Genomic DNA, 20,058 nt, shown 5'->3' on the forward strand with positions numbered 1-20,058 from the left:
TACAGAAAATGCAAAGGAATCCACTGAAAGACTACCGGAACTAATAAACACAGCAAGGTTGAAGAATGCAAGGTCAAATCGATATACTTACAATGAGTAATCTAAAAATCATATTAGAAAACAATTCCACTCACATAGAATCAAACAGAAAAAAATAGGATGAATTTAATACTAAAATAAGTGTACTTTAAGTGTAAAACTTACATCCCGAAAGCTACAAAACATTGTGGAAAGAGTTTAAAGGGATCCTGAGTAGCCAAAACCGTCTTGAAAAAGAAGAGAGCTGAAGAACTCACACTTCCAGATTTTAAAACTGAAGTAAAACGCTACAGTAATCAAGACAGTGTGGTTCTGGCATAAGGATAGACATACAGACCAATGGAATAGAATGGAGAGTCCAAAATTAAAGCCTCATGTATCTGGTCCATTAATTTTCAGCAAAGGTGCCAAGACAATTCAGTGGGGGAAAGAACAGTTTTTTTCACAAATGGTGCAGACGACTGGATACCCTCAAAAAATAAGTTTAACCATCAAAAATATAAAAACTTTTGTACCTTTAGGGGAGTGAAAAGACAACCCACAGAACAGGAATGAATATTTGCAATTCACATACTCGATGAGGAAACTGCACCCAGGAAAGATGAAGAACTCCTGCAACAGTAAAAGCACAAACAACCCGATAAAAAATGAGCAGCTGTGAGTAGACATTTCTCAAAAAACAAAAAACCCACACACATGGCCAATGAACACATGAAAAGATGCTCAACATCACTCATGATCAGGGAAATGCAAACCAAAACCCAATGAGCTATCACTGTACATCCATTAGGAGGCCTGTAATCAAAATATGGACAAAAATAATGGTGAGGGTGTGGAGAATTCGAAAACCTCATACTTCGCTGGTGAGATTTTAACATGATGTAGCTGCTTTGGAAAACAGTCTGGCAGTGCCTCAAACAGTGAAACATAGAGTTACTATAATGATCAAGAAATTCTCCTAGATATGTATCCAAGAGAGGTTAAAACATGTCTGCACAAAGTTGTATAGAATATTCAGAGCAGCATTATTCACGATAGCCAAAAGTAGAAACCCAAATGTCCACAGACATATGGATAAGCAAAATGTGATCTATACCCATAATGAAATATTGTTCAGCCTTAAAAAGGAAGGAAATTCTGAGACCTGCTCTTACGTGGATTAACCGTGAAAACATGCTAAGTGAAATAAGCCAGACACAAAAGGACGCATATTGTATGATTCCGTTTATTTGAGGTATCTAGAGTAGTCAAGTGGATGGTGAGTGCCAGGGGCTGGGGGAAGGGGGAAAAGGGTACAGAGTTTCAGTTTGGGAGGATGAACATTCCGGAGGTGGATAAGGAGGTGGGTTGCACAATGATGAGAACATACTTAACGCCACTGAACCATACGCTTAGAAATGGTTAAAATGGTCAACTTCAATGAGGCCTTCACTGTTGTTTGTGGAATGGAAGAAAGGAAGGTTAAGTTCCCTCCACCGCCGACACTTACTAACCCATTTACGTGCTGACTTTATTCAGAGCAAACAAAGGTGGTGCCCTGAAGGTACCAGGGCCAAAAGAGGGGCTTTTTCAACTCAACCAGAACCGAGAGGGCGGGTCGCACGCGGCGCCGTCGTCATGGAAACGCGCACGCTTCCAGCGCCGGACTGCAACTCCCAGTGGCCCCCGCGGCTTCCGGTTGGCAAGATGGTGGCACGCAGGAGGAAGCGTGGGGCGCGGGACTCAGAGCAGGGGATTCCGAGCCCGCCGGGTTACTCAGGTGAGGGGCCGCGGGTCGGGGCGGCCAGGTCCCCGCGGGAGGCGGCTCGGGCGTCGGCGGTGGCTCGGGGACCCCCGCGCGGTTGGGTGTGAGGCCCGGTGGCCGCGAGGCCCCCAAGACCGACCTTGAGCCCTGCTCGCGTCTGGCGGCGCTCCGCCGGGACGAGCCCATTTTGGCCACTGCTTCCGTTGTGTAAACCCATCTCTCGCCACACTCTTCCCCCGGGCGAGTGAGCCCACCCGCTTCTTATCAGCCCTACACTCGTAGTCTGGCTCCTATCAGTCCTCACCCGGTTGTGCCCTCCTACCTGGTTCTCCTGCTTTTGTTCTTGCCCCTGCCTTCTGTTCGCCCAGGTGCCAGCCAGCATGTGCTTTCTAAAGTCAGATTTAAATCAGATTTTGCCTCCCATGCCTACCTGTATACCCCCTACCCACTGAACTCCTTCCAGTGGTTTTACAAGTTAGCACCTAAACAAAATCCAAACTTAGTGACTTGTGTGGCCCCGCATGTTCTGGCTCAGCCGACCTCTGCAGCAATAAGCTCTTTACGTCCTCGGGGTTTTTGCACTTGATGTGCCCTCTTCACACAGCTGTGCCTTGTGACTTTAATGTTAGTTCCCCAGGCCGTTCCGATGCTTGTCTAAAGGCCTCTGCCGCCCAACCACCCTGCACTGTTTTCCCCTTTCATATTTGATAGGATCTTATTATGTGCTGCTTTGTTCATTGCCTGCTCCTACTCTGGTGCGAGCTTCCTGGGCACAGGTGCTGCAGCTGTATCCCCACTGTGCTCTGAGGAAGGCCATGAGAAAAACAGAAAACAGCCCCTAGCATTATGGGAATATCAGCCATTATCCAAATGACGACACAGATAGAGACTTGGAGACCGGGAAGGCACAGAGCAGGTGGACCTAACTTGGCATGTAAGGCTCTCTGAGGAAGTAAAGTTAAACCTGAAGAATGGGTGGAGGGAAGAAGGTTGATGTTTCAGGTAAAGGAAACATGTGAGCCTGGGTGAGGCCTGGACTTACTGGAGGGATAGAGAGAAGGCAGAGTGGCAGGCCCGCACAGTGGCGGAGGGAAGACTCGGCAAAAAGATGTGAAAGGTGGTTAGGGTCTGGAAAGGCCTCCACCTGATGTCAGGATGTTGGTGTTGACCCCAGGAGCAGCAGGGTTTGGACTCCCCTCTCCTTTTTCTCTCCACCTGTAATAATTGCCCTTTCACATTCTCTCCCCCTCCTGCTCGGGCGCCCCTCCTGGGCAGGTTCTCTGCTCACTCTCGCAGCCTGCACAGTACCCTGCACAGGCCTTGCCTAGGGGAAGGGCTGTGATGGAGTGGACAGATGGGACTAGAAAGGGACAGCCTGAGCTTGATTTTCACGCCATCCCTCCCTGCCCCCGTTTCCTGTCCAGCCATCCCAATCAAGTTCTCGGAAAAGCAGCAGGCTTCTCACTACCTCTATGTGAGAGAGCACAGAGTTCGAGAAGGTACCAAGTCTTCCTGGCCTCAGAAGCGGACCCTTTTTGTCCTCAATGTGCCCCCATACTGCACAGAGGTGAGCCGATGTCTGGGAGGGAACCTCTAGGGCTGGCCAGGAGCTCCAGGCGGGGTTGGGTTCCCACTGGCCTCCACCGGGTCCTCATTGGTGAGATGGAAGCATCGAACTGAAGCCCCAAGGAGGGCATCTAGAGGGCTGCTGCTTCTGTCTCTTGTGACAGGAGGTGGCTTTTTAATATTTTTTTAAAGTAATATCTACACCCAGCATGGGACTCGAACTTACAACCCCAAGATCAAGAGTCACATGCTGTATCGATGGAACCAGCCAGGGGCCCTGGAAATGTATTTTTAAAGATTTATTTATTTTGGAGAGAGAGAAAGAGCACGAGTGCGTGCAAGGTCGGGGGCGGGGGGGCAGAGGGAGCGGGGGACTCTGAAGCAGCCTCCATGCCCATCACAGAGCCGGACGCAGGGTTTGTTTCCAGACCGCGACGTGAGCTGAAACCAAGTCAGTTGCTTAACCAATTAAGCCACCCAGGAGCCCTGGAAATGTCTTTTTAAAGCTGTGTTTTAAAGAGTATAGTTCTAAGAAGCCCAAAGCTTTTTATTATTTCCCAGAATCCTTTGAATTACATGTTGGTTTTTTTTCCCTGATTATAAAAGTGATACATTTCCATAAGAAAAAAATAGAAAATAAGATTATCCTCTAAATCTATTCAGACATTAACTTTCTTTCACAATAATGGTTAAGTTTTGCATTACAGAAATTTACAGAAGAGGAACTGAGGGTGTTGCTGGATTTTAGAGGAATTGTTTTTCAAAAAAGAAATATTAATTTCTAAAGATTTATTTTAGAGAGAGTGAGCTGGGGGGCGGGGTGGGCAGAGGGAGAGAGAATCCTCAAGAGAAGTATTAATTTCTAAAAGATTCTTCTACAGTTAGGGAAAGAAGCAGAGGAGAGGGTGTTGTTTTATGTTTCCTGAGGCATAGCGTGGGTACAGAGAAGGGCCCCGGCCCTAGTGCACAGTGCCCCACATTTCACAAACTGGACACGCCCACGTAGTCAGCACCCAGAAGCAGAACAGGACCTGCGCCCAAGAAATCCCCTCGCAGCCCTCCGCTCACGACGATCACCACCAGCCTGAGCCCAACAAACACACAGTTAACTCCAGTTTTAAGTAGCTGCTGCAGGGAGGAAAACTTAGTTGGTGCCTCATAAAATCAGAAAATCCCGAATAACCCCAGAAACGTCCCCGCCTATTCTCATGATAGAAGCTAACCCTCCTTTGGGGATCATTCACCCAGAGAAAGGGGCAGGGAAGGACGGCTGGCCTTTCCAAGTGAGAAATCCCTTTCAGGGACAAACCAAACATCTTGGGCACGTGTTTCCAGCAGCAGCCTTTCATAAAGCCAAAGAATTTATACCTGAATTCTGTGTTACGCTGTGTCTGCTCCCTCCCACGTCCCGTGACCAGTGGAGGTGTGGAGTTTTTTTTACTCACCATTTTGAATGTGAAAATTCACAAGGTTGTTGGCTCGGGCTGTGGGAGGGCAGGACGGTGACCGTGCGGAGGAAGGTGTGGCTGGCTTAGGGCCTGGGTGTATGCCCCCCAGTTGGGTGGACATGGACTCCTAGACCTTCGGGGGCTGTGGTCCCCTGGCAGTGCCACCCTGGGTGGAGGGAGGCTCCCTGAGGCCCCGCAGCCCCTCACGCTGTGCTTTCCCCCTGGGGCTGTGGCAGGACTGCCTGTCCCGCCTCTTCTCCCCCTGCGGCTCCGTCCAGTCCGTGGAGTTACAGGAGAAGCCAGACCTCGCTGACAGCCCAAAGGAGCCAAAGTCGAAGTTTTTTCATCCCATGCCTGTTCCGGTAAGCCTCCGAGTGCTGCAGTCTGCTCGCCTGGGGGCACGGGGTGCAGCCAGGGCGGTGTCTCTGGTGTGTGCCGGGTGGCGCCGCTAGGCCAGTCCTTGCCATGTGGGGCTGAGGACGCCTGCTAGTAAGGAGTGCCTGGATTTGCCATGTCCTTCAGCTTCTTGTCCAGCTCTTTCCATCGTCTTGGGTGAGAGCTCAGAGACCATCTTGCTCGCCACCCTGAAGGGCCTCCCTGAGCTCCCCTCCTGCTCCCCAACCGAAGTCCCTTCTTCCTTAGGCCCCACGGCCTGGTTTCGGCTCCCCGACCCTAGCCCACACCTCCTGGCATAGCACAGTCTGAACTGGTGTGCGCTCTGTCCGCTCATGGTACATGACGAGCTTGCTTGTCACTGTGTCCCTCCCATAACTAGAAGGGAGGTCCCCAGTGTCTCACCTCACCTGGGTCACTTCTAGCAGAAGTTGGAAAACTAAGAATGTGGCTGTCCCTCCCCAGGATTATAGAGAACTTCCTGGTTATCTTCATGGTTCAGGAACAGCCTAGCACATGGCCCCTGGTCCAGCAACAAGTCGGGCTGAGGGCAGCTGGGAGCCCTGGTGCCAAGAGCCAGGTGGCTGGGAGGATGGGAGGGGTGCTGGTATTCTGACATGTCTCCTCCCCCCAGGGCTTCCAGGTAGCCTACGTGGTATTCCAGAAGCCAGGTGGGGTGTCTGCTGCCTTAGTCCTGAAGGGGCCCTTACTGGTCTCAACAGAGAGTCACCCTGTGAAGAGCGGCATTCGCAGTGAGTACCGCGGCGGCGCGGGGCCCTCCTCCCTGGGCCCTGGGTGGTTGGCGGGAGCACTGGGCAGTGCCTGCTGTGGCCCCTCACCCCGAGAGCGGCAATCCGGGTGGGCGGAGGGGAGGGCCCAGCTTGCCGTCACTAGAACCTTCCTTGCGCCACAAGTCTCCATCCTCGTGGCCCGTGTGAGAAGATCCTGACTGGCTGGGCAGGTGGGGCTCTGAGTACTGGGCCTGAGGAAGCCCCGTTCCCTCCCCCCTTCCTCCCTCAGAGTGGATCAGCAGCTACGCAGACTCGGTGCCAGATCCTGAGGCCTTGCGGGTCGAAGTGGACACGTTCATGGAGGCGTACGACAAGAGGATAGCTGAGGTGGGGCCTTCACGGGGAGCGTGGTGTCATGGGTGTTGTGGTGGCACTCCGGAGGGGGATGGGCGGTGGCACCCTGTCCTGCTCACTGTGTAGAGTTCAGGCTCCCTTTTTCCCTGCTGAGTCCCGTGTCACCTAGCTCGGTGATGTCTAGTCTCTGAGTGGTCTGTGGGAAACAGTCTGAGGGAGGAGGAGGCAGTTGGCACCTCTGTGCCCCCCGCCCCCCACACTTAGCTGCTGGAACGGGGAGGGCGCAGCAGGTGGCAGTGGGTGCCCCGGGAGGTTCTGGGTGCCGGACCATCACAGCATCGGTTCCTTGCAGGAGGAGGCTCAGGCCAAGGAGGAGGAAGGGGTTCCGGACGAGGAGGGCTGGGTGAAGGTGACCCGTCGGGGCCGGCGGCCCGTGCTGCCGCGGACAGAGGCCGCTAGTCTGCGGGTGCTGGAGAAGGAGAGATGGAAGCGCGCTCGCAAGGAGCTGCTCAACTTTTACGCCTGGCAGCACCGAGAGACCAAGATGGAACGTAAGGGAGCGCCCCAGACCCCTGTGCTTCAGCCCCACTTCCCTTGGGGCTCAGGCCCTGCAGATGAGGCTCATGGCCGCTGCTGCCAGCCCCGGCCAGCGCACAGGGCTCCCACGGCGGCTCTGGGACCTGGGTGTGGAGTGGGGGTGTCCTTGGGCACGGACTTCCCACCAGGCTCTGCAGCATCCCGTGGTGGTCCCCCTGTTGCTCCCCAGCGGCAGCTGTGGGGGCCCCTGGGTGACTTAGAGGCTTCCGAACCTGGGGGGGGGGCTGCCTCCAGAGCCCCGAGCAGCTGGTGCTGGAACCCGTCAGCCTCCTGCGGGGCCGGGTTGCAGAGGGTGTGCTCAGGTGCTCGCCGTAGGGACGGCAAGAGGCCCGCCGCTGGGTGTGCGAGTGCGTGTGCGCGTGGGAAGTGGGGCGAGTGCCCGATCGCCCGTGGCCCACTCATGGTCGCGATGATGCCGAGCTTGTGTCGCAGCCCCTATTCCCTGTTTGCAGGTGGCTCCCCGCAGGCCTAGGGGGAGAGGGTGCTGGCCTTGACCTGGTGGGGGGACAGGCTCTGCAGCGGGGGGTGACCTGCCACCCAGGCACATCTCCCTCTTGCCTGTCTTGCTGCTCCTCCCCACTCTGGCGTCCTTCCTTTGGCACCTTCACTCCTGCTCTTCTCTCTACAATCACCGACAGCAGGCCTCCATTAGCTCTCCCTCGGGACTCCCGCCCCTCCGTATTCCTCTGACCTGGTCACACCAGAGCCACCATCTGAATTCTGTGGCATTCTGAGGGTGGGGTCCCTCTACTTCCTGACATTCTCCCCAGTCTGGCTGCGACAGTGGGGTGGGGCCGGAAAAGGTGCCCCTGGGGGGGCTCCCCACACCCCAGAGCCGCCTGCCTTCACCTTGGGTATGCGGGGTGGGGGTGGTAAGGGAACAGGTGCCCTGCTTACTCTGTTGTCGCTCTTCTGCTTAGTTTTCTCTGAAAGCTCAGGCGTCCCGGTGCCCTGGCTTGAGCTCCCACGCTCCGGGCCTGCAGGCTCATCTGCCCGTGCGGCACCCAGGCCGTACCAGCAGAGGCCAGCAGGGCGGGGGCCACAGTCCCCAGAGGGTACACTGACTGATGTGGCTACTTCCCCTTTCCCGTCCCCCCGCCCAGATCTAGCCCAGCTCCGCAAGAAGTTCGAGGAAGACAAGCAGCGGATTGAACTGATGCGGGCGCAGCGCAAATTCCGACCCTACTGAGCCAAGCTGGCCCCGGGGCCCCGTGGAGGGGGGCAGGGAGCGGTTCCGGTGCGCGGCCAGGGAGGACGTGAAGGCCTGGAACACTCATCCCAGACTGTCCGGGCCAAGGGGCTGCCACATCAAACCGCCCCCCCCAGATCTGAGCCCCCACGGGTGAGGGGGTAAGGACAGTGCCCTCCCTTGGTTCTGGTGCGCAGCGGTGCTGGGGCCTGGTGCTGGGGCGGCCTGCACGGGGTGAGGGCGTGGCCCGCGGGGAGCCACCAGCCCAGGCCACAGTTGCTTCCTTCTCGTGGTCTCTGTTCCTAGCTTGTCCCTGGCCTTCCCTCCAGCTGGATGCTGTAGTCTCCCTTCCCTCAGTCAAGGGCCCCTGCCGAGAGAACAGCCTCAGAAGCAGCGGGAATACCTGAGTGTTTTATTTTTCATCCAGCTGGGCAGCCACCTGGCCGTCCCTTCCTCCATCCACTGCCCGCTCCCTGCAGATTATCAGCCGCGAAACACGACACCGCCAGATCCAAACAGGGTCTCCCCTTTGAAGTCACAGATGTTAAAAGGATCTTGCCCCGTCCCCCCAAATTCTGACCAGGATTCTCTGCCCCGGCACCTGCTGGGCTTCGAGACCAGTGAGGCCTGTCCCACCACCCCTGGTCTGGCTGGAGGGCCTGGAACTAGGAATCTGGGCGGTGGGCGGTAGGCACCAGGTCTCTGAAGGCCCAGGCTAGGGCTGATGTGGCGGCGGCTCCTGGCTCTGCAGAAAGGCACTGATGATCCCGGCCACGATCTCAGGTTGGTTCAAGTGGACGTAGTGGTTGCCTGGGACCTTTGCGTACTGGAACCGCTGGAGAGGGGAGGGGACGCTTGGTGAGGAGTGGCCCCTCTGGTGTGCTGGGGCCTTCCCACAGCCTGCTGCCTCCCAGTGGTTCCGAAGGGTCCCCCACGGTGAGCCATGGGGCAGGGACTGAGCCACAGCTCCCCGGTCACACGCTAGTAAAGTCCGAGCCTGGCTCAGAGTCAGCAACAAGGGGCTGATTTGGGGGGGAATGTTCAAACCCTGGATTTCTGGGCCACTCTTGAGTTGTGAGGCGGTAGAGCGAGGACGGGGAGGGGCTGGTAGTCAAGGGGGCTGCTGGTACTGGTAATTCTGTAAGGTCGGCTGGAAAAAGGGGCAGCCTTTCAAACCAGAGCCTCCCTGGGAGACAGGAAGGCACTGTGGGCCGGCCGCATACAGGCTTGCCTTTGGTCGTGGTGCCGAGATGTCTCCAGAGGCCCAGGGTCAGGTGTTGACAGCGGATGATGGTCCAAGTGCCAGGTGCTCCCAGGGACAAAGCCCAGGTCCCAGCCCCCACTGATGAGACTGGTCATCTGCTCACCCTAGAAATCATGGGATGGCCTCTGGCCCAGTTGGACCTGGGCTGGGGGATATATGTGGACAATAACACTGGGGCGCTCTGCCAATAAAATGTGTTTCCTGTGCTGAGTTAAATGTGAGCTCCAGGGGCTGACCACTGTGGGGAGTGAGGCCTGGTAGCTTCTGCCAATCATCCATTAGACCTGGGCCCGGACCAGAGGTCCTAGTGCAAGGGGTGGGTGAGGGCCCTCCTGGACCTCACCCTGGCTGAGCCCCGTCACCTACCTCCTTTAGGATTGATCTCAGCATGTCTTCCATAAAAAGCAAGACATTCTTGTTAGTGTCCTCTTTTTTCACGTTATAATATCCTTGGATTGCTCTGGAAAGTAAAAAATCAGGGTTCACCTTGTGGTGCCTCCCACCTGTCCCCAGCTTCCAGGCTGAGAGGAGACAGGCCCGGACTTACCTCTGATTTTCCCACAGTTCAGGGCTCATTGTGGCCAAGGTGCTGCAGGTTTACTTCGGTGGGGTCGTGGGACTTGCCCGCGGCCACCACCTCTGCATAGCACAGCCGGGACAGAACAGGCTCGGGTCCATGCTTTCTCTCTCTACATCTTTACTGAGATCATTTCACCTGTTTCACGTGTATACTTAGAGCTCTGCACGTGTGACTACAATTTGAGGACGCTGTTGTCGTCTCAAAAAAATCCCCAAACCTGAACCCCTAGTTCTCATGCAGCTGCCGGGCTCCCGCACTGACTGACCCTCTAGAGACTTTGCTCCCTGCACCTGCACATGAGTCGAACCACAGACGGACTCGTAACCGGCTGCTTCCCTTTCTGTCATGCTCTCAAGGTTCATCCGTGTAGCATGGACCAGTTTGTTCCTCTTACGGCTAAACGTAGCCACCGTGTGGACACCATATTCTGCTTGTCTGTCTGCTAACAGACGTCCCGGTGGTCTCCACCTCCGGGCTGTTGTGGCTATCGCTGCTCTGGACCGTTGCGTCCAAGCTGCTGCAGGGACCTAGGTCGGGCCGGTATATACCTTGGAGAGTGATGGCTGGGTCCTGTGCTAAGTCCCAACTTCCCAAGCTGCCTGTTAGCTGACACTGAGAGCCTAGCCATCCTGGGGGTGCGGTGTGTCTCACTGTGGTGTGCATTTGCAGCTTGAGTCCGTGTTTCCTAAGCCCCTGTGCTCAGCACCAGAGGCACACGTGTCCTCAGAGGTCACAGTCCCGGCCTGGGGCCCGCCACAGTGCAGACGGGCCGCCGAGGACAGTGGCAGCTGGGCCACACGACAGGAGGTTTTCTGGGCTGTGGGATCGCTGCTGGCGGGGCGCCGGCAAGCAAGGGAGCGGCGAAGGGTTGGGGATGGAAGGGGTCTGGGGTGGCTGGAGGATTTGGTAGGGCAAGTGCCCGACTGTAAGGTCAGCCAGTCTCGGCCTCGCCGGGTATGCCCTCCACAGACACCTGTTGAAGGGGGGCGCACAGTCTGCTCTGTGCCCTGCTGCCCAAGCCCTCCCCTGGCTCTGCCCTCCACCCCCCAGTGGCCAGGGCGGCCTGGCCTCACCCAGGAGAACGGGGAGCCTCATGTGAGGTTGCGTCTCTTCTGGGGCGCGAGGCTCACACTTACTTGACGAGCAGGACGCGGGCCTGCAGCTGCTTGATGGAGTGCACAAACAGCTCCCTGCTGACGAAGCTGATGCTCCACTCTGGCTGCGGAGAGGAAACCACAGTGAATTCTCGCCGCAAGGCCGCAGGCGCTGCTGTTGGGGCGGGGGGTGGGGGGACTTGTGGGGCCACCATGGCCATCTACCCCAGGACCAAGTCCAGTACCCAACCACGTCACCTCCACAGAGCCCTCTCTTAACCCCTGTGGGCCAGAGACTCTTCCCAGCCCCACAGATCTGTTCTCCCTCTTTCTGGGCTCATGGCTGCCCAGCCAGACAGCATCTCGCAGATCCCTTTACAGCCTGATGTGATTGGGCAGCTAAATGCAGAGAAGTGGCCTGGGCGGCTTCTGGACTTAGATTTTAGGACTAGGTGTGGCCCTCGTCCCGAACTCCCTTCCCCCATCCGCGGGCCGCCCTGCAGCGCCGTCCAGCCAGCCTCGGCTCTGGACCCTGCCAAGCAGCGCCCACCTACCCGCACCATTTCCACGAGAAAGGAACCTGCTTAAGCCACTGGGCAGAATGCGTCCACCTCGATGCCCCCACAGCCCCGCCGGCCTCCATCAGAGCCCAAACCACCCTGTCTTAGGACCATATAAGGGTCTAGGTCCGTGCCGTCCCACACGGTAGCCGTCCGCCACGTGTGGCCACTGAGTGCTTGAAATGGGGGCGGGTCCGAGATGCGCAGGTGTGAACTTGCTATAATAATGCCAGATACCTCACATTTTTATACTGGTTACATCTCAGATGCATTGAGTTAAAAATAATATTAAATGCGATTTCTTCCATTTTTTTACTTTTTTTTTTAAAGATTTTATTTATTTATTTGACAGAGATAGAGACAGCCAGCGAGAGAGGGAACACAAGCAGGGGGAGTGGGAGAGGAAGAAGCAGGCTCATAGCGGAGGAGCCTGATGTGGGGCTCGATCCCATAACACCGGGATCACACCCTGAGCCGAAGGCAGACGCTTAACCGCTGTGCCACCCAGGCGCCCCCCATTTTCTTTTTACTCTTAACACGGCTACTACAAGATGTGCAGTTGCGTGAGGCTCCGGTTCGCGTCTGAGGGACGGTGCTGCTCGAGCCCCCAAGCTCCAGGCGTGACAGAGGAGGAGCTCGGTAAATGTGTGCAGAGTGGATTAATTCATCAAAGCTCCCACGAGGACTGAGTTGTGCCCGACACTCCTCCACGTGTACAGACCCAGTCACAGGGTCACAGCCAGGAGAGCACATTGCCCTTGATCTGACCTGACCTCCTCCCGGCCATTTCCTGCTCCTTGGGCGAAAATGACCTTGGGTGCTTTTCCAGAAACGTTTCCAGACCATCCACAAGGCCCAATGAACGACGATCTACCGGGGACCCAGACGTGCTGCGCGTCAGCTCCTGCTGGCAGAGCGCCCCACTTACGGAAAAGCAGGGCGGTGGTTCCCGCTCGCGGAGGGGCTCCCCCGACCAGCGTTAACAGGCGTCTTGCAACAGGGCTTTACGGAGGATCACAAAGGCTCCAGTCGCACAGCAGCGAACAGGAGATGGCGCCAGGCCTGGGCTCAGGCGTCTGCCCCCATCCCCGGCCTCTTGGCCTCTCTCCGTGCTGCTCCGGCTTGGGGGTCCGCTCAGGCCCTCAGCTCGATTGTTCCCCAAGGCAGAGACAGGGATGCTACCTCTGCTCGTGTCTCCAGATGTGCAAACACAAGTCTCGGGTTTTGCAGCGGCTTCCTCAGACCACACAATCCGAGGACGTTTCTCCAAGAAAGGCTTTAAGAGCAAAGGCTGCTGGGTGTGCCCTCTTTTTTCTTTGCTTCCACCCCTCTCTCCTCTAACCTCCTTTCCCTAGTCCACTTTCATTCCCCCATCTTTTGTACTTCAAGTGTAGCTTACGGCAAAGTCCCCAGATCTGTTTGTCAGCTGTCGATGCCCTTTCACATATAAATGCTCCGTGCGACCCAGCTTCGAAGCCTCGAACACCACCGGCACCTGCGGGCTCCCTCCAAGGACGCCACTATTCAGACCGCTAGCCCCGAGATCAATCTTTTTGAACTTCAGGTAAATGGAAGCACTTAGTGCTGTTCCTGGTTTCTTTTGCTCTGTAAGGGTGTTCGTTGTTTTCGTTCCTGTGTGGTGCCCCGGTGGACGGATCTAGAACAATGCGTGCATTCTGCTGTTGAAAGACTCGCGGGCGAGTTCCGGTTTGAGACTCTTACGAACAAAACTGCCCGGAACATCCTCGCACGCGTCTTTCGTGCACACGGCACACCTTTTTGCTAGGTATACACCTCCGAGGGGAGTTACTGCCTCACAGGATGTGACTGTGTTTTGCTTCAGCAGTTCCTGCCAAGCACTTGTCCGAAATGGGTGCATCGATTGAGACTCGCTCCTGCAGCGTAGAGAGTTCTGGTCTTCGTCCCCGTTAAGACTCAGTGTTGTCAGGCCTTGCGGTTTTGACTCCAATTTCTACGCCTCTGCTGGAGGGTTTGGGTTGGCATTGCCCTCATCACTGACGATGATGAGCACCTTTCATGTGTGATTGGCCACTTGGAAAACCCGCCTCTTTCCCGCAGTGCCTGTTAAAATCTTTTGCCTGGTTTTAAAAACGAGGTCATTAGACTTTACCTTATTGATTTGTAGGCGCTCTTTGCATCTCCTGATGTGAGTCCTTTAGCAGCCCTATGCATTTAAGTATCTTCTTTTAGGGGCGCCGGGGTGGCTCAGTCGTCAAGCATCTGCCTTCGGGCCAGCTCATGATCCCAGGGTCCTGGGATTGAGCCCCGCATCGGGCTCCCTGCTCAGCGGGGGGCCTGCTCCTCCCTCTCCCTCTCCCCTGCTTGTTCCCTCTCTTGCTGTCGAATAAGTAAATAAACATCTTAGTCTGTAGCTTGACTCTTCACTCTCAATGTGTCTTTTGAGGAACAGAAATTCTAAATTTTAATAAAGGCCCTATTAATATTTTCATTGATTCATGTCTGTGTTCCATTTAAAGTATATTGTCTACTCAAAGGTCATAAAGCTATTCCCTGTTTTCATCAGAACCTTTCCTCTTTCACCTTTCGTAGTTTGATCTATGATCCATCTTGAATTAATTTTTGTGTATCATGTGAGGCAAGGGTCTAGGATCCCACTTTTCCGTGTGGGTAGCCCACTGCCTGGCCCGCCTTTATTGTAAATCAGCTGGTACCCATTCATAATGTTAACAGTCACTAAATTCCCAAAGTATTCTACAAATGCAATGTCATCTCAATATAAATTTTTTTAAAGTAAGCTCTATGCCCTACGTGGGGTTTGAGCTCAACGACCCCAACGTCAAGAGTCACATGCTCACCAACTGAGGCAGCCAGGCGCCCTATCCCAATGTAATTTTTAACATAAGTTGATCATTCCAAACTTCATTTGGAAGTGAAAATATGCAAGAAAAGCCAAGGAAAATGTGTAAAAGAACAAGGAGAGAGCGCTGGTTCTACTAACCATCAAAACTAACTAGAAGGAGGTAAAATAGAGTGGTATGGCCCGGATGGTGACCAGATCACTGGGACAAAAGGAGAGTGTAGAGACAGACCCATTTTAGAATTTGTATCTTTTGTAATTCAGTTTATGTCCCAAGCAAACTCCACATCAGTGGGCAGCCTGCTGCAGAACAGCTGTGTGCTGCATAGGGCGTGGTCCTCAGACAGGGAAGGGGCATTTCCAAATGCCCCCAGAAGTAACCAACCCAACCTGCACTCAGGGGCAGTGGAGCGTTGGGGCCCTGCACGGCCGCCTGGAGGGTGACCTGGCTCAGGCCAGGGGTCCAGCCAGGATCACTCTCTCTGGAGGGAAGCTTTCCAACAAGGGCCTCTACTTAGGATCTGGCAATAAGCTCCCAGCCCGAGAACCAGCCCACAGAAGACAGACCACGGTGAGTGAGCCTTGGTGGTTAGGAGGACCCCCCAATAACTGGCAGTGGACCAAACTGGCTATTCATCTGGGAAGAAAATGAAAATGGATCCCTACCTCACACCGTACTTGAGAACAGGTCCCAACCGGATCAAAATCAAAACTCAAACATTCCCGTCCCCTTGGCTGATGCCCTGGTCCAGGCCTCAGGTCCACACCTGAGGCCAGAGCTTCCCACCTCTATTGACAGCGTCTCACATGTGCCAAGCATTTTACCCTCTTAATCTCATTAACAGCACCATCTGGGAGCCCCTAACAGGATAGCGCCGTGCTAGAGCACTCGACACGCGGCCCTTCACTAGTCTTCACGGCAACCCCACAAAGGGGGGGTACCTCCTAGCTGTTCATTATCCCACTGCATGACGAATAAATGAATGAACGCACTTCCTTTCTGCACACAAGACAACGGAGACACAGAGGGGGTGAGGGGCTTGCCCAAGGTCACACAGCCTCTGTAGCTGAGTTTCTGCAAGTGCTCCTGTCACACATCTCCAGACTGGCTGCTGGCCTCCTGTTGTGCAACCCCCCTCTCTCGCCTTTTGGTCTTCATACCCTCCATCAGGAAGCCCATCTGAACACACGCACCGAGCCGATGCCACGCCTCTACCTGTGCTTAGCAGGGACCCGGAAAGTCTTTCCCTTCTCTACCCACGTCCATCCCACCACCCTGGGCCCAGCACACGTCCCACCTCCTCCCGGCAACTCCTCTGACCACACCTGCCCCCAGCCGCCAACAGGCCTTCCCTGCGTTCCCGCGCAGTTAATCCACGTAAGCCAGGCACTTGCAGCCGCCTCTGTGAAAACCTAAACAACAAAACCCAAGAGCCCTAAAACGAGTGTCTTCCTGCGCAGTCATGAAAGCAGACGGGGCTGCAAGTCCGCCCTCGATGTGGCCAACAGTGGGCCTCGGCCTTCACGCTTGGCTCTGGGGGCACCTGTGTGTCCGTAATGGTTTCTCAGTTATTCGTGGGTGGGAAGCCCCCACCGATGGTGCTGCTTGACCGTGGGCAAGTCGTTCGGTGGACTTCGTTTCCTCGCCTATGAAATGTGGGTGACGACAGTTCCCTCCTCCAGCGCTGCAGTGAGGATTACACGAGCACACGTGTGTGAGGCACGGGCAAGAACGAGGCACCGTGAGCGCCGCCCCCCCCCCCCGCTGGGGTGTCCCCCCCCAGTGCAGGTAAAAACCCAGCGCAGCCCCCGCTCCTGCCAGCCCTGCTGGGGAGCTATCTCCACCTCAGGAATCCGTGGGGCAGGGGATCCTCTCCCTTGACCTCAGCCCTGCCCTAAGGGGACCCATGATTCGAAAGAGGCTGTGCACCACTTCACACACCCAGGAGGACGGCTAAAGTTTAAAAAAATAGAAAAGTACAAGTGTTGGTGAGGAGATGCAGGAACCGGAACCCTCGTGCGTCCTGGGAGTGACACCGATGCTGCCGCCGGGCGAGCAGTCTGGCTGTTTCTCAAAAGGTTCAACACAGGATTGCTGCGCGATTCAGCGATTCCGCTCCTAGGTGTGTATCCAGAAAAACTGAAGCAAGGACTGGAACTGGTACTCCTCACCCCGTGCGCACAGCAGCAGGATTCATAATAACCAGAAGGCAGGAACAAGCCAAGTGTCTCTCAGCGGATGAATGGACAGACCCACACAAACGGAGTATTATTCAGTCATAAAAGGAGGGAAGTTCGGGCACCCTGCTACGACATGGATGAGGCTTGAAAACGTTCTCTAAGTGACATAAGCCAGACGCATGAGGCCACATACGGCCTGATTCCACGGACATGAGGTCCCTAGAGCAGCCAAGTTCATAGAAGACACAATGGCGGCCACCAGGGGCTGCAGGAGGATGGGGACCTGGTGTTCAGGGGGTACAGGGTTTTTATGGGGATGATGAAAAATGTGGGTGAAACGATGGTCGTACAACATTGCGAATGGATTTAGTGTTACTGAGTTGGACACTTATGAATGGTTTTAAAATGGTAACCAATGTATAGCGCAATAACGTAAAGTAATAATGTAATGACAAAAGAAAAAGTCAGCAACACTCACCACAGTCATCCTCCGGTCTCTGTTCATTACTAGACCTGGAATGGAAGCACAAACGGGGTCTCAGTGCTGCCTGTCGGGTGAGGGACTCCACAGGGCTGCCCCGGGGACCCGGGGCCCTTCCGGCCAGGTGCCCTTCTTCAGCCTGGACTGGTGTCCTCTTGGGGCCGAGCAGGAACAGCAGAGCTTGGCCACTGCCACCTGGCCACGGACCAGTGCGGCCCACACAGGCGCCTCCCCGGCCACCCCAGAGAACAGTGCGGAAGGATGGTGGTGGATGGTTACCCCATCTGGCACGTGGCTGTCATCTCTGAGAACCTTAAGATGGTCACGTGATCTTTAAACCCCAGGAAGCACCCAACAGCAAAGAATCCATGTCATCATGTGTCGAAGAGAAAAGAAGGTTGGCGGGGTCAGGAGGCCCATGGTCCCATCTGCGGGCCGAGCCTTGGTTCTTTGCCGAAGTCCCGATGGTGGACAAGCTGGGCCTCACCTGGGGAGGCCAGATTCCCAGCAAGTCCATGCTTGGGCAATGTCCCCTTCAGAAAGAGAATCACAGGTTTGGGAGGCCACCTGAGAAGTGAGCTTCTGGCGGGGGGTTGTTAGGGGACCCTCTCCACTTGGGAAACGGTGGATCGGAGCCACTGGGTAAATCCCACAGATGTGACACCAAAGAGAAGCAGGGCTGCCTCCTCCTTCCCACAAGTCTCTGCTCCATATCCCCTTTCCAGCCAGGCCCTCCCATTTCAAGTCACAGCCAAATAAATAAGTAAGTAAGTAGAGTCACAGCCATCTCATGGGGACGTCTCCCGCCCCCTCTGGCAGGCTTTCCTCCTATCGCTCAGCACTTTCTAAAGCACCCCACCTGCATGCATTGCTGTCCTCCGCTAGAATGCAGCTTCCCAGGGAACAAGGGGCTTGGTGTCTCCATCCCGGCTGGGTTCCCCAGGACCGAGAACAGAGACCGCCACACAGCAGGTGCTCAAAAAGTTGCTTGTTGAGTGGATAAGTAGATGTTTGCCTCTGGGTGGCAGAGACGGGGACACACAGGGTTCAGAGGAATGGGTACTGTTCTAGTGCTTTCGCCAGTGGCGGGGGCACAGGGGTACGTCTGATATCACTAGTACTACTAATATTAGTTAAATGTACATCCAGGATATGCCAACACAATTTTTAGCAAGAATAGCGGGAAGACTCTGAAAAAGAGCCATAAAGGGAGACTGTCCTACAGATGCTAAAACACCCCGTGGGGCTCAGTGAGCCGAGCTGTGCAGTGCTGGCCAGGGACGGACCCACGGGAAGATCGAAGACCCACAGACAGACGATGCCGACGGGCCGTCAGGGCGTGGCCGCCTCTCAGGTCACCGAGGGCAAAGACACTTTCACGGAGGAGCCATCTGGAAAAAGATCCAATCAGATCCAAACCTCAACCCGTACACAAGATAAATATCCAAAGTAGCGAGCCTTGAAGGGAAACTCCTCAACCCCAACAGTGTTCGAATCAGACACGAGCTTTTCGCTACAACTCAAGATGCAGAGGCCGGAAAAGAGACCCCTATGCGCAAATTCTGCACTGCAAGAAAAAACCCAAAACACCTCTAAGCAAAGTCAAAGAAGATAAATGACCGTCTGGGAAGATGTACTTGCAACTCAATCTCCCCGACCTACGAAGAGTTCCCGGAAATTGAGGAAAGACCACCAGCGCGATGCGGCGGAGGGCAGGCGGGTACATTTTCCGGAAAAGTAAATCTGAGAAATACTCATCGTTAAAAAGAAAACGCACGAGAACCACCCGGAGGTGTAACTTCGCACCCACACACGGGCAGGAGTCCCTCCGCGTGCCCGCCGGGAGCACAGGCCGCTCACCCATCACGGCCGGGCTGCTAAGGGCCGGCGCTGGGGGGCACCTGGCAAGGCCGGGCACAGCCAGCGCCTCTCCCCTCGCCGGGGGACAGATGCTCTCCTTGCGGGTTCCACCTGCGCCCGAGCCCGCGATGCACCGTGAACGCTTCTGCCAACCAGGCGCCCGGCACAGCCTCGCGCGGAACAGCAGAGACGGGAAGCGCCCAGGGTCCCTCTGCAGGGAACAGGTTACATTAGCTCCCACGGTCACGCGGGGACACTCGCATCAGTACTAAGTCCAGGACCTGCGATCAGTGCGAGGAGCTGGGAGGCTGCGGCACACGCTCTAGGGTGTTTGCAAGAGAGGGAAATAGGGGCGCCTGCCTTCGGCTCGGGTCATGATCCCGGGCTACTGGGATCGAGTCCTGCATCGGGGAGCCTGCGTCTCCTCTCCCCTTGCTCCTCCCCCCTGCTTGTTCTCTCTCTCAGGGAAATAAATAAAATCTTAAAAAAAAGGGGGGGGGAAGAAGAGCATACATTAAAACACTGGAAGGATGTGAGCACCCTTAAAAAGGGGGTTACCCTAGGCTGAGCTGAGCAACAAGGATGGGAAAGGGGGAAGACCCAGGGAGACGCGCGCACAGGTTTTTACAGGATTGCCTGTTTGAAACCGTGTCAGGTGACACCTGTTAAAAAAAGTAGTATTAAATTCAAAAACAAAACCCAAATGGCAACTAGGTGGGTCTCTCTGCCCAGCCCCTTGTAAAGGCCATCAGCTCTGGGGTGGGGGTGGGAGGAGACGTGGGGTATTTGAGCAGGCGGGGCAGCGGGGGTGCCCACCGGGGGAGGGGCCTTAGGCCTCCCTGCTGGAAAACTGATGTTTGAATACAAAATGGCTTTCAGAGAAACAGTTATGGGAACAAGGAGAGCTATTTGCCATGATTATTAGGTTTCCCCCTCTAATTAGAGATTATGGAACTTTCAGATGATAAACATAGAGGATGAATTGATGGAGGTTCTCCGTCGGGCATCTGTGATTCTAAATACTTAGGAGGACGATGTAATTGGAAGATTTTCTGGTCGCTGCCCTAGATCGCCTCGGCCTACGGAAACGAAGCTGAGGCCTCTGGGTCGTCTTCCGCTCTGGCCATGATCTCCCTGC

General features: G+C 55.3%; 2 protein-coding genes across 4 annotated transcripts in view; one reads left to right on the forward strand and one right to left on the reverse strand.

Annotated features, from left to right (window-relative positions):
- Positions 1-1,708: 1,708 nt before the first annotated feature.
- On the forward strand, positions 1,709-9,535 carry RRP7A (ribosomal RNA processing 7 homolog A). Its single transcript, XM_045779544.2, has 7 exons — positions 1,709-1,798; positions 3,208-3,350; positions 5,034-5,159; positions 5,825-5,942; positions 6,211-6,308; positions 6,628-6,826; positions 7,976-9,535. The coding sequence occupies exons 1-7, from the start codon at positions 1,726-1,728 to the stop codon at positions 8,059-8,061; spliced, it is 843 nt and encodes a 280-aa protein (XP_045635500.2). The 5' UTR covers positions 1,709-1,725; the 3' UTR covers positions 8,062-9,535.
- The window catches only part of SERHL2 (serine hydrolase like 2), a 35,649-nt gene continuing 24,050 nt past the window's right edge, over positions 8,460-20,058 (reverse strand). For 2 of the 3 annotated variants that reach the window (XM_045779541.2, XM_045779542.2), the window contains exons 9-12: positions 17,058-17,092; positions 11,042-11,124; positions 9,692-9,785; positions 8,460-8,896 (exon numbers count right to left, since the gene is read on the reverse strand). In XM_045779541.2, the coding sequence (XP_045635497.2) occupies positions 8,777-8,896; positions 9,692-9,785; positions 11,042-11,124; positions 17,058-17,092 (332 nt within the window). In that variant the 3' untranslated portion in view covers positions 8,460-8,776. Of the gene's footprint in view, positions 8,897-9,691; positions 9,786-11,041; positions 11,125-11,155; positions 16,084-17,057; positions 17,093-20,058 lie in introns of those variants that run through there. The other variant, XM_045779543.2, reaches the window with a different exon arrangement.

Source organism: Ursus americanus, chromosome 17 (genome assembly GCF_024610735.1).
Source record: "Ursus americanus isolate L20-20 chromosome 17, mUrsAme1.1.p, whole genome shotgun sequence".
Taxonomy (NCBI): Eukaryota; Metazoa; Chordata; class Mammalia; order Carnivora; family Ursidae; genus Ursus; species Ursus americanus.

Bases quoted from the DNA above. Each gene is read 5' to 3' on its own strand.
- RRP7A (XM_045779544.2), top strand. From the start codon at position 1,726: ATGGTGGCACGCAGGAGGAAGCGTGGGGCGCGGGACTCAGAGCAGGGG. The intron at 5,943-6,210 runs GTGAGTACCGCG...TTCCTCCCTCAG, and splicing joins TGTGAAGAGCGGCATTCGCA to AGTGGATCAGCAGCTACGCA. The intron at 6,827-7,975 runs GTAAGGGAGCGC...CCCCCCGCCCAG, and splicing joins CCGAGAGACCAAGATGGAAC to ATCTAGCCCAGCTCCGCAAG.